This window comes from Anser cygnoides, chromosome 1, assembly GCF_040182565.1.
Source record: "Anser cygnoides isolate HZ-2024a breed goose chromosome 1, Taihu_goose_T2T_genome, whole genome shotgun sequence".
In the NCBI taxonomy this organism is placed as follows: Eukaryota; Metazoa; Chordata; class Aves; order Anseriformes; family Anatidae; genus Anser; species Anser cygnoides.
Window position 1 is genome coordinate 103,804,109 of NC_089873.1, and position 17,150 is coordinate 103,821,258.

A 17,150-nucleotide genomic window follows, 5' to 3' on the forward strand; every position below is an offset into this window, starting at 1 on the left:
GTAACTATTAGAGAGAGGTGTATCAGGCCCATTTGTTTAGAAGAGAGCATTTCAAGTTTGTAGTGCTGAATCCTCCCAAACAAGCAAAGAAACAGCTGGTACAAGCTTTGAGTAAAGATACAAGCTATAAGAGCCTATTTCTGAGCTGTCTGGGCATTAGCACATTGCAGGCAGAAGAATTATGTTACATTTCATAAAACTAACCTAGTACCTGAGGAGAATACCTGGATCATTTTTTTTTCCATTTTATTATATAAAAGGAAAACTGCTCTACATATATAGGGTAACATTTTCCTAAGCATACACATAGAAATCTAGCAGCCATAACTCCATTTTTTAAATGCACTCAGGTAGATACACTCATGACATAAAAGCAACAGAAGGTTACAGTTAGACAGAACCACATCACACCAACTTATATTTTTGGTACCTAAAATGGCACCTAAAGAAAAATCATATTAATAAATTTTAAAAAAAATCATCTTAAAAAAAAAAAAAGATAAGATAAAAATTGAGGATATCTGTTAATACCCTTTTCTGGTTTTGAACCAATTGTTCCAGTTCTTGTTCTTTCGACAGGAGCTTGCACTCCAGCTCTTGGCTGTAGGACTGAAACCTCTCTGTGTCCTGCAAAATTCAAAGAGGAAACAAATTAATAGAACAGCACAATTTCATCAGCAGGAAGAAACATAAGGAATCAGCTGTGAAAATAACAGAAAAGCTTTTAGCAGTGAACATGACTAGCTACTGATATAACTCAATTTACGGATGGTATCATACATAAAACTAGACTCTGAGCTTCTGCAAACTGGTGGTGTTCAACAACTTTAATGTCTGCAGTTACTAGAGCAAGCACTGACGGCACATGAATCGGCCTCAAGCCACTACAAAGTGGAAGCAGAACTCTTCTGTCTTGGACACTCAGAGCATATATCCATGAGACTTAGGAGCTTAGCCAACCTAAACCAATGAAGTTACAATATAGCTTCCCATCTCCAACAACACTTCTTCCTCTCCCACAGTAACATTCATGCTCATTCCTTACAACAGTGAGCTGTTTCAGAGAGCTAACCAAACAGGAGATTTAAAAACATACAAACAAACAAAAGTGAGTAGCTTTCTGTATTTTTGGTTTCCTGAACCAGACAACTGCTGATACAGGAGAGTGATGAAGGGATGAGAATAGAACCAACAGATACAGAACCAAGATGGACCTATTTAAATTGTTATGGAGCCATACTGTAGGTCAAATACAAGGTATCAGGACTGATACAGGAGATAAAGGCTATTGCTGCACAGCAACACAGGTTGAAGTAAAAGAAACATTAACTGCTACCTTTAAAATCTATCACTAACAATTTCTTTTGCCAATATTCCACTGATATAAGCAAGTGATCTGGGACTCAAGCTCTGCAACATATTTAGCAATTATATGAATCTGTCAACTGTTCTGCTATTTAATCATCTTGCAATCACTGTCAACTCCAAGTGCCAATCAAGATTACTCCTTCAGACACTTCTTAGCTGAGACAAATCATCAGGCCACCCCTGAGTAAAATGGGGTCCCAGGCAGTTCATATTAGCTCAGAATCTATCCTATTCCTCTACAGCATGCTTCTACTCCCTAAACTCCTCAGGAAGATGCCTCCAAATAAAAATTCCCACAAGAAGACAGTAAGCACAAGAGTGGTTCCAACATGCTGCTTTATTTTGCCCTTTAGCAGTACATATAAAAGGGTAATCAAATGCATGTAACTGGCTTCTTATGTGGAAGAATATATACCCAAGTGAAAAAGACAGACTAACAGATCTTGATACAGATTTCAGTCAGCAGGGTACTAAGTATCTTAAATAGCTACAATTTGTGCTTATTTGTTATCCTAACAATTTCTTTAAACGTATTCTTCAAGAGATATTCTATATTCAAGCCATAATTCCCTTTTTATATGGCATCAATGCATCTCTCCTGGCAGTACAGTCTTTGTGAGACTTTGCATTAGAGAAATAACTTAACAATCAGATCTCCCCACATTAGTCATGTCAAAAAACAATACTTCTTGAGTATCATACTGATATCAAGTCAGAAGAACATATAGTTCTCTCCCTTATAGAATAATAGAACCAAATTTGAAATATTTCACTATGTTTAGTTAGATATAAGGTAGACTAGAAACTTTATATGTCTAATGCTACCTTACTCTCTAAAGAATCAATCTTATCTCTAAGACCATACAGAATTGTATCCCAAGACAGGGGAAAGCGGGGCAAGATAACCTAGGCCTGAAAGATGTGCCTATAAAAAACAGGTGAGGAACTCATGGTGTGCACGAGTCTTTTGATGTGTAAATCACTTAGTTTAGTATGCATGTCTAAGCTGGAACAACAAGATAAGAAAGAACAAGATGGCCTGAGCATATGCAACAACTAGGTTCAAGCAGCAAACATAGTGAGGAAGACTACCGACAACCACCAAAGATCACCAGTGCAAACAAATGTGCATGTCTCAGGAACATTTACATATTTTAACAAATTATGGGAAATAGTATGAATATGTTGATTATTTCTCTGACATCTAATTAATATGCACGTTCTAACTGTATATAACCCTTGTAGCTTGGACGATTCGGCATGCACACAAGATGGAGCGATCTCCTGTGTGCCCAGTGCCACAATCAAAGAATGCCTGCTTTCTAAAACTCCAAACTGAGTATTAGAGAGTTTCTTTGACCGACTTTTACAGTATCAGGACAACCACTAGTGTGAAAGCTGACTAAGCCACTAGCGTGAACATTGACTAAACTGTAAATAGCTTCAGTGGGAAGCTTTAATGGAACAGCTTGAAATAAATGGCTTTGGCTCAAAAATACAACTAATTAGGAGATCCAACGATCATTGCTTACAGAAAGAGTCATATTTTTTTTTTTGGTTGGGTTTTTTTTTTTTGGGTGGGGTTGGAGGGTTGTTGGTTTTTATGTTTTAGAATTTTCAACACAACTTCAGTTATGGGGTGTTAATAGGGTATAAACCAATTCTTCCACCAGCAGGCAAAGTTGCAAATACTTGTTATTCTTCAATTGATATGCAAACTTTATATAAAGGTTTCATCTCATCCACCACTGAAAACTGCTCTCAACTTGGAATGTAAAAACTGAAGTTTATGAATCATGTTCTTGCCTTTGAGGCAAATAAAGACTTAGAAGACTTAGAAGATCCTTTAGACAACTGATTAAGACACCTTTAGCTAAAAAAAAAGAAAAAAAAAAACACTTTATACATTTGGACCACAAAAGGATTTCTTTAGATATCATATCTGATTGAGAATTGAGGTGATCTTTGATGAATATCCACTAGTTTGGGCAACATTTTGAGTACCATAGGTTATATGAAAACATATATTGTTTTCATTGATACGAGTGCTTTCAAAAAAACAAAAAGGCATGAAACACTGGCTTACGATTGGTTGTCCCAGAGCTGCTGTGGAATCTTCATCGTTGGCATACTCGAAACTCAACTAGACAAGGCCCTGAGCAACCTGATCTAGTGTGAAAGAGCAGCTGAGGTGCCCACCCAAATGATTCTTAGGTGACTGTTTCCTGCAGCGTATTGGGACTTCTTGTTAGTTTCCTTGTTCGGGGGGGGAGGGTGGGGGGTGGGGGGAGAGAGACGGGGAAGAAAAATCAAAAGAACAGATTATTAAAAGCAATAGGTGAGATTTAAAGTAGACTTTTCAGAAGAAAAGGGAATTCGATGTTAAGTGTTCTGGAGGAATTATGGCACTGACAAAAGAATCTGACATAAGATTATCATGCAAACAGGTGTACTGGTTTCAGAAATTACCATTACTTGAATAGCTGTTGTTGCAGTTCAGTGAGAACTTATCCCCTCCACAAAAGGAGAGCTTGCAGAACTCAACAAGATTAGTGCTGCTGTGAACAACCTCAGAAAACATTTTTGCTAACTGTATCCAGCAGTTGGATCTGTAGAAGCATCGATAATACAATGAAGCAGTAGTTCCATGGACTTTCAAAAGAAAATCAGCTGCTACTGTATGCCAACCACTGAGCACAGTACACTGATGTTCCTTTCATCAAAGTCATTCAGTTGGAAGCTGTAGAGCCTGGATCAGATCAAAAGCATCAGTGAGGCAAATGCTGTTTTTTATAACTCTGTTGTGAAACACATTTTGTGGGCTCTTATTCCACACCCAGAATGAGTATTAAACCACTGGAAATAGGAGCAGAATTCAGGCCAACAGTAACAACAGACACTCACTTTCAAGAGAAACTCCTCTTTCTCCTTTTTGATTTGCTGTTCCATTTCTTCATAGAGATTTTGAATTTCTTCATCAAAAGCTGCAGTTTTTCTAATAAGAGATAAAAGTATACCGAATGTATGTAGCATTACTTTTACCTTTTATTTTTTTTTTTTACTTTTGTAGCATTACTTCAGGTTACGTCTCACAACTACCAAATAAGCCCTACACATTTTTGCCTTAACATAAGTCCCCAGAGAATGTACTGAGGGTAAGAATATAGTGTGGTGTTCACGTGCAGGAAAGATCACAGATCTAAAAAAAATAACAATCAAACAAACAAACAACAACAGCAATGACCAAAATCATGAGGAAAAAAAAGCTTCAACAGCTCAAAGGTTACATAAAATAAAAAAGTTACACAAAAAAACTACGTAAAGCTACACATCTGATGTTTCCATATAAAGCAGCTGTTCATTATGCAGTTTTAATGACTACTAAATCTAAGATTTAAGGAATAGAACTCCCTAGTGACACTAATAACTATACCGGAGTCTAAGTTTGCCAGTTAAAAGCATTTCCAATGCAACATCACTTTTTACTGTAGGACTGCGTTGTTCACCATTCAAGAGCATTAAATGAGGTACTTCTATCATGACTAAGAAGTCTTGGCTAGAATGGACTTCCTGAAAGTCCTTCTTGAAAGATGCCTTACTTCCTTTCTAAGAGCTTTGCAGAAACAATTTTTAAAGCTCAGCTAAAGAACAGACATAAATATGCTATGCAAATATGTATCTGACAGTAGGAAAAAGGAAGGAAGGACAGAGCTCACTTTTCACCATATAATATAACAATCTCACTGCAGTTTGATAGATGAAGAATTACATCAAGTAGATGCTTCAGTTTGGACCAAAAGAATTAAATAAATAACTACTGAAAGGGCTGTTCCTTTGTTCTGCTGCTATGCTATGCTATGTTATTTTCATTAATCCAAAAACTGAAAACCATAAATCACTTTGCATCAAATTCAGGGCACACCCAAGAGTGATTTTTAATAGAGACTAATAGGATCTTTACATGACATTACTACATAGTTCCCCCTTATCCCTCTTGCTAGAGGTGTTCCTTCAGCAATCTGGAGAATGCATCCATTACAAATAAAGAAAAGAACCTTCTAGGGCATTCACATTAACAAGAGCAATACAAAGAATATACAGTAGGAAAAAAAAATAAAACATTAATTTTTTACTTTGGGGAACCTACTATACTTTTCGTACCTAACGCTTTACAAAGTCTGTATTTTCAATTATAAAAAGCTTGACTCACTTCTCACATAAAGCTGAAAAAATTCAAAGCAAACTGGAAAAAACTTACCTAGGCTAAAAGAAGTGAGAAACTTCATAAACAAGTCTTTCTTTCCCCCTTTCAAATATCACAACACTTGACATTGCCAGCTTGCAATTTTTAGTAACAGATAGAAATGAGGGTGGAAGGTGTTTTCTCAGGATTTACAGCAGCAATAAACGTATATTAACCCATACCAATTTGAAAAAAGAAAAAGAGAAAATTTGCTGTCATCTACATTTGTGTAAACTCAGACTAGATGAGAAAAGCAGCCCAGATGACGGCCTCTTCATGTGACTGCAATGCTCCAAACAGGGAGTGCTGGAAAATCCAGACAATTTATTGTTTTACTTCCCTGTTCTGATCATGTTCTGATCTCAAATTTTATTTTCTTTAAAATAAGAAAATGCTTCATAATAGCATTTTTCAATGACATAAAATTACACATATTCATAAAAATTATTTAGAAAGGTATGGTAGACATGCTAAGATCATAATTTAAAAGATCATATTCATGCAATCACTTTGATCAGAACTAGATTGACTATGTAATGAAAAACCCTGTAACTTTGCACAGGCAGAACATACTGCTTAGAAGTCAGTATTTCCATGACAGCAATAAATACTTTCTTTGCTTCTGTGTGACAGGGAGAATAACTTTAGCCCCATATTAATAAACTGCTGAAATCCTCTCGTGTTTTGAAGCATAGTTTTTGGCAGCACCATGAAAACCGAAGTCACAAAAGTATTTAGGAACAAGATGTTTTTATTTATGAGAAGGCAAGGATAGAGAAAGGGACAAAGGTGGATGTGAAAAAGGAAAGTAGGGTGGATAAATGGCTAAGTCAAGAGGGAGCAATATGATGGTCATTATATTTATCTGGTCAAGCCCTGTGTCTGTTTATCATAGACTATCCTATCATCTTATTACATCCTATTTCTAAACATTCTCTGTGGGAACTCAACATCTATTCCATGTGGGCGTTAATCATTAGCACACCTAAAGCTAAACTAACCAGCAAGGAGGAGGAGATCTGCATCTGGAAAGACTCAAGGTCTGAGCTGATGACTGGAGGTACAGGGACTAGGGTCCTGACATGGGCATTAGATGGACGTGAAAAGCCCTTTGCTTCAAGGATCTGTGGTTGTTACAATGATTGTAATCATGAGTGAGCAAATTAACACGTTGTGGTAGCAAACATCAGTCAACGCGAACAGGGCAGTGAGTAGGAGACTCACATCTGGAAAGACCCACGGGCTGAGCAATGGGTAAGGGGCCCAGGATGCAGGCATGGACATTAGGTGGACCTAAGGCCCATGCTACTATTGAAAGGATATGTGGATGCAGGCTTGTTTCTGAATAAAATCAGTGTGGGGGAGGGCAGCATGTGTGTATATTGTCCCTAGTAAAATTTACTCCTGATCAGGAGGGGAGAAACATCCTTCATGTTTATGTGAATGCTGCTTGTGTTTACAGGGGTGCCAGTAGAGGCACTGCTCTCCAATCAGTATTAGTCTGTGTAGCCCCCATGTGTGTATCCGCACATGTGTTTATTGAGGATATATATACTCAGCCTCACTACTGGCTGGACCTACAAATGGGAACAGCAGCAGTGTACTTTATCTGTTTGACCAGGACAGGGTAAATAACCTGGGTCTCTTAGATTCAGGTCCCCATAACATGAATAGAAATATGCACGTGTGAAAGCTCCAGAAGAAAAGACAAAATCCAAGGACAAAAGAACGGCATATGTTGATAGCATAGATTGACAGTGCATAAAGATCCCAGTACATGCACGTGAAGGTTCTCAGGAAATCCAGCTAAGAAAAAAAGAAATAAATCTAAGACAAAAGCACAGCCTACATCTAGGAGAGAAGACAAAATGCTGAGAGTAAACTGCAGTATTGCTTAATGACACACAGAGCTGAGGCAGGTAGGAAAAATGAAAGTCCATATTCATTCTCAACTTCCAAAGGGTGCTTATTGTCATCAAGCACAACACAAGAGAGATGATGAGACCTCAATAACCAGCATCTCTTATCTTCTGTGTCCCCATAGTAAATCCTGACCGTTCTATGCAGACTTTGTGCTTAGAAATATGTGGGTATAAAAAAAAATCCCCTTCTGTATGGTCTTATCTTGAGCTTTGCTCTTATTTGTGCTTTTTTTTTTTTCCCCCAAGAGAGGTTATTCATACCCACTGTTATCTAAGGCAGCACTACTACTGTGACAGATCTGACTCCTTCCAGCTATTCATTACAAACAAAGCAAGGATTTATGTGCTGACATCAGAGGTGTTATCAGGAGCAATAGGAAGAAGAAATTAATGCAGAACTGTTTTTACTACAAAGACATAAAGATCCAATGCATTTTTAAGGCAGAGATTTCATGTAAGTCAGAAAAGTCATGTGATGCTAATGCTCCATGCACTGCACCTCTGTGATGGTTGCTGCTACTAGATAGAAATATTGATTTATTCAGCTCCCAAACAAACACAGACAAGATTCTAGAAAACAAAAACAAACAAAAAAAAGAAACAAAAACTACCACACTTGATCATTAACAATCTGTAGGCTAAAACAGACAACATAACTCTCACTATGCTGTTTCCAACAGACAAGGTGTCTCAAGGCTTAAAAATCACGCTTGAAAATTCTGCAATCAGTATCAACTAGCTTGTCTTCAATGGCCGTGTGTTCTTCCTTTTTCTTCCTTCAGAAGCCTTGTCACATTCTCAATATAACAAAAATGGTGATGAAATTTTCAACAAGTATATTTGCCTGTATTGCTCAATGCTTATAAATATATTATGTTCTAATACCACTAATATACAAATGTCAGACAACTTTATCTCAACAAATTTTTCAAACAATGATACCATGAATGAAAAAAGATACTGTGTACAATATCTGCTGGTCCGAAGATTGCTCTCTCTATGAATCTAAAATATTATTGCACTGAAATTTAACTGAGCAGACAGAAAAGCTGCTGGAAGCACAGCCTATACTGCTCTGGTTCATACCATATCCCACAAAAGTATTAAAACAATTCAGAAAGTGTAAGAGCTTCCAGATCTGATCTGAAAACCGTGAGTTATTAATATATATGTAAATCATATACATATAAAATTATAAAATTGATATAAATAAAAATTATAGGTGAACTTCAACTATAATCTGCGTAAGTATAAATCTGACTGCCCTCTGGAGTCAAGCTTATTAACTAGATGAGAATTGCTTAGTATTGTCTTAGAACTGCAATGAAGTAAAAGACATCTGCAAAAGAATTTCAGTCAATACAATCTGTTAACAGGAAAAGAAAAGCTAATTTCAGATAGTTCTGCAGTATGTATAATTTTACTCTTCACAACTAACAAAACATCATGTTACAGGATCTCTTGTAATTATAGCCGTCAGTTCTCCTCTGAAATACTTCACTTATTTCAAAGGCTTAAATGTAGGTAGGCTAGATGTAATACTACACAAACTGACCAAGAAAGAAAAGCACTAACTTTTTTAGAGCCCATTCCAACTCATTCTTTTCATTATCTGCATCCTGGAGCTGGGAAAAAATTCTGGCCAGGAACTCTTCAAAACTGGAAAGTAAGTGAGATTCATCTTTTCTCAGCTGCAACCAAAGCTGCTTCACATCACTTTCACTGAAACAAAAGATAATAAAAGACTGCTATAAGAGAACATTCCTCAGTCTACAGTAAATGTTTGCCGCATCCTAGTAACGGAAGGGCAGCTTCAAGGCATTACTAGTCAGAACACAAGGCTAATTAAAAACAAGGGCTGTTTAAGCAGACTCAGAATGGAAAAGGATGAGGTAGGTGGGTAATGATAGCAATCACTTTTATTCCAAAATATTGATCATAACATCAGGTCATGCATGACTGCAAGGAATCACAGAAATTGCTTGTTTGTTGGGTGCCTTGTTAGACACTTCATCTAACCAGAAACTGAGAAGAAAGGAGATAAATATCTCATCTGTCTCCTGTGATTAGTACCATCCTATCACTTTTATTAGAAGCAGAGAATTTTCCACCAATCCAGTAGGCAAGGGACAGTGGAAAAGCTAATCAAAAAAATTTTCTCATGACAAATGAATGAAACTCAGGCTCCTAAGTTACTAAGGTACTATAAATTGCATTTGTAGTGTCTCCTTTCATTTTTACTTCATTTTAATTCCATGGTAGTCTGCTAAAAAAAATAATAATAAAAATAAAAATAAAATCAGGACACATCTTAAAAAATTTGAATTAAAGATTTTGAAACAGAATGTTTTCCTTCTGTAACCATTCTCGAGATAAGGGGCGGGGGGGGGAATGTTCTACTGTGAATGATACATTTTTTTAAACACTTTGCTGAAATTTCCCTGAATAACTTCTTTTGATTGTTTCTTCCTGAGTCGTTCTCTTCCACATGCACTGTTAGGCTGAACCTAGACAGCTATGAGTGCTATATTTAAAGGACAAAATGAGGATGAGGATAGAAAAAGTACATAACAATCTCTTCATATTGAAAGCCTTTCAGGATGACTGCCAATCAGCTCTTTCCTATAACAGGCAGTCAGGTGAACAAAAGCACTGATAAGCATTTCTATTTCATGATAAGGATCACTGATACATCTCTTAGAGATTTTTATTATCTGTCCAGATTCTCTCCAATTTTTGTCCCTGTGCTTTCTTTGATATAGTACATTGATTGTGATTAACCAATGAACATCAGACCAATGCACAAGAAACTCTTTCAGCAGTGGATGTTTTTGGATTCTTTGTTTCAGAGGACATCATCCTGGTCCTGGAAGAGGTAAGTGTCATCATAGCAATCACAATTTACAAATAAATGCAGAGCAGAGCAAACATTCTTGCTTATGGTTAACTGGTGCACTTTAAACACATTCCTTATCAAAAAAACAACAACAACAAAGCAGTCACCATGTACTGGTTTTGTTTTTGAAATCAGTAGCACCTGTGAATTCTCAAACAACATACTAGTAATTATCTATTTTCAAAATCCATGGTATGTCAGTATAGTTTTCATATGGAACAGACATGTTTCACATGACTACAATGCAATAGCTTTGCTCTTGGAAATTTTGGGCTGAATGTCATTTTATCCTTTCTAACAGCTAAGAAAATTAATTTTTAAAGAGTCACCATGTTAATGAAAGGCCTTATTTCTCATCATTTCTCTTGAGTTCCATTAAAATCAAACCACAGAGTTGAATCATAAAAGATTGTGTAATCTATTACTATTGCTGGGAAAACTCACTCCTCCAAGACCTTTTTTGCTCCAAGCCGATCCATCAGATTTGAGAACTGGAATTCCTCATCATCATCATCTCTCACAGTCTCTTTACTTTTAGGTAGGCAGGCTGTTTCAGCTTCTGATTGTTGCATTTCTTTATTTAAAGCAATCTGCCCCAAAAGAAACTGGCCTAAGATTTAAAAATTACATAGGTTATAAGTTTAGCATTTTCAGAAATCACTATAAGAAGTAATGTCATTGAAGAACATAACAAAGATCAAATTAAACAGTAAATATAATTTTTGAGGAAGGAAAACCCACTTGTTTACGAGCAAAGGGAGTATCATGAAACAACTAAATCATGAGGCCTGACAAGAGGATACCTGAGGTCTGTGCCTGGTTTTGTCCTCAAAATTCACAAACACACTGAAAAAGTTCAGACTTCCATAAACAAAAGACATAAACTGTGGCAACAACCACTTTATAGATGTTCTGGTCTCCTAGATATGCTTAAAATTTCTTAATATGCTTCAAATTCCTGCTTGTAACTGCATATCAAAGCTAGATTTTTTTTCATACTCATTTTTCCCCCATTTGACTCACATGTATTTTAATTCCTCTAGACTTCACCCCTACATTCTTTTCTTCCACCTATTCAGGATATTTCTATTAATAATAGCAAGATTCAGGTATTCCTGACTATTGGCACCACATCATAATCACAAGGGACTTGTATGAAAGTCATGAGACTTTCTCATCAATTATTCACCATCCAGCAACACATCATGTTGAGACAAGGAACAAGATAAAGGATGTTGAATATATAGGTCTTAGCTAACACAATTGTATGTTAATGACACCAAAGATAAGGGAGTAAAAGACTGTATGCATAAGATAATGGAACCAGCAAGAACTGGCTTGACTGCTGAAGTCTTTCAAAGAAAGGAAAGGTCAGAAGTTTAGCAGCAAGGAAGACTTCTGGCCTTCATTAAAAGACCACCGGAGTATGCCAGATGACCACCCAAGGACTCCAGTACGTATGCGAAAAGGTGTGGGAAGCTATGTTAATGATTATTCGCATACCTGATGAATATGCAAGAGACTTACAGGAAATGAAATGAATATGCATATATCCCACTAATATAAACACGCTGCCAGTAAGCCTTGGTGTGTGTGTGAGTTGGGTGGAGCAATCCTACACACATTTGGTGCCATAATAAAGAATACCTGCTTAATAACTTTGGTTATTGAGTTTTCACTGCATCAGTGTTACCTTGGATTTGCTCTAGTAAGGGCAAATACTAGAGAAGAACACTATAGAAGAGTTGATTACAAGAAATAACCATGGTTTGACAAATGAGTTGTTTCAGTTTAAATCAAACATGAGTTTAAGCAAGAATACATATTACTGAAGTCAGCTGGGTTGAAAGGCTCAAGTAAATTAACAAACTGTGAAACAGTCTAAATTCTCTTCTCAAAGTGGGAGGGTGTGGAGGGGATAGTATGTAGAAAAGTACTCTGGATCCAGCGTATCGATCTCAAAAAGCAGGGAAACTGAGACCCTACAATGAATACATTAAACAAAAATGCTAGCCACATCTCGGAGATAAAGAGGGTAGATATAAAAACAAGAGAGTGAAAAATCTTAAGAACTGCAAAGACTGCTAAAAAAAAAGAAAGAAAGAAAGAAAAGGAAAAGGGTTTTTTCTTTTGTAGCTTTTTGTTTTGTACCTTCTGCTACATTCATAAAAAGAAAACTAGGAAGACAAGAGGTATAGTAGCTGTACATCAAGCATCATGTGTTATATTATATGATGTTCATCCACCCAAGGACTCCAGTACGCATGCAAATAGGGGTGGGAACCTATGTTAATGATTCTTCGTAGACCTGATGAACCTATGTTAATGATTATTCACATATCTGATGAATATGCAAAAGAGTTACAGGAAATGAATATGCATATATCCCACTAATATAAGCACACTGCCAGTAACCCTTAGTGCGCGTGTTAAGTGGAAAGATCCCACACGCACCCGGCACCGTAACAAAGAATACCTGCTTAATAACTTTGCTTATTGAGTTTTCACTGTGTCACTGTGCCATGACTTCCCATCTCACACAGGAGAGAAACACCCTGGAGCCCTTTGATGAGAATGAACTTTTGTAGACATCTTATAGACATCGTTTGACCACTTCTTCATATATCTGCTGTATCTGGGGAACAGTTTCCCTGTGCGCATCGTAAGTGTACTGTTAGGATAAAAGATTCAGGTGGAGAGTAAAGAACCCGAATAAGAGTCTATATAGGAGACATGCTTTCCAAACTCACTGAATCCTGTGGTGAACTCCTTTGGGGTAAGTGAGCCATTGCCATCCGCATCCAACATAACAAAAACTTTTTCAAGCTCTTCCAGGCTAAGAGGTAACTCAGGATACAGTCTCTGAAATGACAAAACATGCTGCGACTTCACTTACTACCACAGGATAAGAATGGAAGCTATAAACAAGACAAAAATCCCTGTAATATAGGCCATATAGGCCTTTTTTTTTTTTACCCAGAAGGAAAATTCAAATACTTCTCAAAGGCTGAAACAACATTAACTTTAGAAGGTATGCTCTTACGACTTCACGATTTGCCTTTATGAATTCTTTACAACAAAAAAGTGAGAACAAGCAAGTCCAGAGAAGGGCAACGAAGCTGGTGAGGGGTCTGGAGAACAAGTCTTACGAGGAGCGGCTGAGGGAGCTGAGGTTGTTCAGCCTGGAGAAGAGGAGGCTCAGGGGCGACCTTATCGCTCTCTACAGGTACTTTAAAGGAGGCTGTAGCGAGGTGGGGATTGGTCTGTTCTCCCACATGCATGGTGACAGGACGAAGGGGAATGGGCTAAAGTTGTGCCAGGGGAGGTTTAGGTTGGATATTAGGAAGAACTTCTTTACTGAAAGGGTTGTTAGGCATTGGAATGGGCTGCCCAGGGAAGTGGTTGAGTCACCCACCATCCCTGGAGGTCTTTAAGAGATGTTTAGATGTAGAGCTTAGCGATATGGTTTAGTGGAGTACTTAGTGTTAGGTCAGAGGTTGAACTAGATGATCTTGGAGGTCTCTTCCAACCTAGATGATTCTGTGATTCTGTGACTCTCCTTGTGAAGCGTATTCCTATCTCACAGGGAAGAATTAGGACTTAAAGTGGAGTCCCAGCAACCTCATGAAATGCCCTGATTATCATGCACTTGGGCAAACCTGCCAGAAGAGCTGCATGCCTGTTTGCATGTCACGGTGTCAGGCAAGAGACTCTCTGACCAAAAACATTAGAGAAAGAATAGTGTCCTAATTAAAGCTGCTTTAAAAAGTATAAATAAAAAAAAAAAAAAGCAAAAAAGCTACAGAAGGAAAAAACCTGCTGCTCCTGTAATCACTTTGTTTACCATCTGTCTATTCCTTCAATAGAGCATGCTCATACCAAAGAAGATGAAACTTCATTAAACCACCTTCAAAAAATCACCTATTTTTCCTGAGAATCTAAAGACAGGAAGAAAACAAAACCAAAAACAAAACAAAACAAACACACAAAAAACACTTTTTACTTTAAATTTGGCCCAGCTGGTCTATCTTAGGGCTAACATAATGGTTCTACTGTACATCTTTTAAAAGCACAGACAAATAGACTGACAGAAATAGGAGGAAATTGGAGTGGCATACAACTACAATCCCTATAACTACAATAGCAAGGATTTGCACTGGAAGGCAGCACTAGGAAGAATAAAAACTTTCCTTATCTTGGAAAGCAATATAAACTGGTGAAGTCATCTACTTTGTTAGTATTTTAATTTCTTCCCTGAACTCCTATAGTATATACAATATATTAAAATTGCAAGTTGATAAAATTAATCAGAGCAAAAGTCCTACTCTGTTCCACTGTGGAAAGGGCTTTAGGCACAAAGAAAGTGTCTCCTTTAATCCAAGAACAACAGAAACTGTTATCCAAGGTAGCAGGCCATGCAGTCAAGGTAAGGGATGACTGTGTTCTTTAACTAGGTCTTCCCTGCTTGCAATGAAGGGTTTATGGTATAGATTATAAACCTGTACAAGCTGAAGTAAAGAGCAGTAAAAGGAATTCCAAAGTGATTCTGAGAAGGTAAAGCAACAGATCTTCTAAAGCACAGAACTTAATCAAAGATACACCTGACTTCTCAACAGTTTATTGTATAAACACACTCATCTTCACAAAGCTTTAGACTTTTATCACTTAGGTCTAAATGGAAAATTAAAACTTAGCTTCTTCTGTAAAATCCTAACAGCCTACTTGGCACTGATGAGGGTGGTGTTTCAGACTAATTACTCTTTTAACTCTCAGAAAGAACAGAAACTCAGCTCCTATTACCAGATTTGGTACCTATTACCTCCTAAGGACCTGATAAATGAGTGCTTCTTGAGAGCTGTCTGGCCTCTACTGTTAACTACAAGAAAGATGCCACAATGAGAAAGCTGTCCAAATCTCCAAATAATCATTTTTTTTTTAAAATTACTGGAACTAATGTATAAAACTTTGGCTTCTATTTTTTATTCACTGTTACTGTATCACTGTAAAGTCAAACAGAGATGGGTCTCAATGCAGCTTTTTGTCAATGGAGTTGCATTGATTTCAGCTGATTTACTCCTGATTTACTAAGGTGTTGACTGGTACAATGATAATCCCAGTATCTTCAAAAGGTCTGTACTTGTAGCTTTATATTTAATTGAATCATCAGAAAATAAAAGCAAACTTAGAGAAATCATCTCAAATGTTCTGAGCATCCGTATTTCTGTATTTAAATGAACCAGACACATACGCACAGAGGTTGTCAGATATAGAGTAAACAAAAAATCAGGGTGAAATAAAAGAAATACACTGTATCTGTTCTTTTCAACTCTTTTTCTGTTGCACCTTTCGCAACATCTGTTTTAGAACCTGCAAGTACAAATTTACCTACAATCCAAGCATAAAATCCAGAATCAAAGAAAGAAACGTCTTCACAGTCCTTGCAAAAACAGACATTAAAACTTTATATATATATAAATTTATATATATATATTACTAGGTGAAAATATATGCCATTCAGTTTTGGAAAGACAATAAAATGAGAATAAAATAAAGGATGTTCTCTGTGGATTGGGATTTACCAAAATTACCGCTAAAAACATAGTTATTACTTTGCATTCAGTTACTTCAATGAGATAATATATATTGGAAAACCCTATAGCACAGCAAGCATCTGCACTCTTATCTTGCTCAGCTTCACAGAATTAGCACAAGTCTTCACAAAATTCAGCAACACAACTGGACAGAAAGTTATTGACAGGTACTATTGAGCAGTCTACTGTGAGGTTTTTGCTTTTTCAACACAGGCAGTTAAAAGTCTCGCACTTGCATATACTCAGACATGTTTTTGTTTCTGAGAATATGGAAAGCTTCTTTACCTCATTTCAGATACTTCAGTTCGTTGTAGTTTGTAGTGAATTTATTTTGCTACCGCTCCTCATTTCTATTTCATCTATTAGTACTAAAGTAAAAATGGATCACCACAATGAAATTATGCTTTGCATGTCATGCATGAGTACATTCATGCTTTTTACCATATTTTTTTCATTGTTTCTACCTTCCCTGCTTTCAAGTCTTTTTTTCAAGTCTTCTTATCATTTTTGCAGTGTGTTTTAAAAAGATTTTGTTGTGTGGTTGCTTCTTTTCAACAACAACTTTAGAAAATCTTCATTTGGCCCCTCAGATTCTACAATTATTTTAAGAACAACTTGATTAGTTTATTTTGAACACTGAATAATGCTAAAATGCTATTTCTCTACATTTCCTGCATGTATATGTGATTCAACTGAGAGTTTCACTTGTCTGAAATGTGAAACCAAAGTGAAAGACCCTATTTACAGAATTTGGCTGAAAACAAACAACAACAACAACAAACAGAAAGGTAAAATTAGTGGACAGAATATATTGTTGATATGGGGGCAAACTGCAAAGCAATGAATTTGCTGGACTTTCAACTTTCCCAAGAATGGAATTCCTGGGACAATTTTTTAAACTGCACTTACTTCAGCTTTCCATTTATTTGTTATTTTTTCTGTGGAAACAATTGCAAGGATTATCATAAAACCACAGAATCACAGAACAGCACGTAAGACTTCAAAGAGATTACTTTAAATCCTATGCATCTCTTTAACTTATCAGGAGGGTATCACATTTTCTAACTCTAAATTAATTGGTCTCAACTCATTAAATGCATTGGGAGTTTCTCTCATTGTACATTCCACAT

At 36.7% G+C, this 17,150-nt stretch overlaps 1 protein-coding gene across 10 annotated transcripts in view; it reads right to left on the reverse strand.

The window, feature by feature from the left end:
* Positions 1 to 17,150, reverse strand: part of CRACR2A (calcium release activated channel regulator 2A) — a 53,850-nt gene that overhangs the window by 29,601 nt on the left and 7,099 nt on the right. For 9 of the 10 annotated variants that reach the window (XR_001214081.3, XM_013199942.3, XM_013199949.3 and 6 more), the window contains 5 exons: positions 13,180 to 13,291; positions 10,874 to 11,039; positions 9,109 to 9,255; positions 4,273 to 4,363; positions 532 to 627 (listed from right to left, as the gene is read on the reverse strand). Coding sequence is in view for 9 of the 10 variants with exons in the window: in XM_013199942.3 (XP_013055396.3) it covers positions 532 to 627; positions 4,273 to 4,363; positions 9,109 to 9,255; positions 10,874 to 11,039; positions 13,180 to 13,291 (612 nt within the window). In the remaining variant the exon portion in view is untranslated. The remainder of the gene's footprint in view (positions 1 to 531; positions 628 to 4,272; positions 4,364 to 9,108; positions 9,256 to 10,873; positions 11,040 to 13,179; positions 13,292 to 17,150) is intronic. The other variant, XM_013199952.3, reaches the window with a different exon arrangement.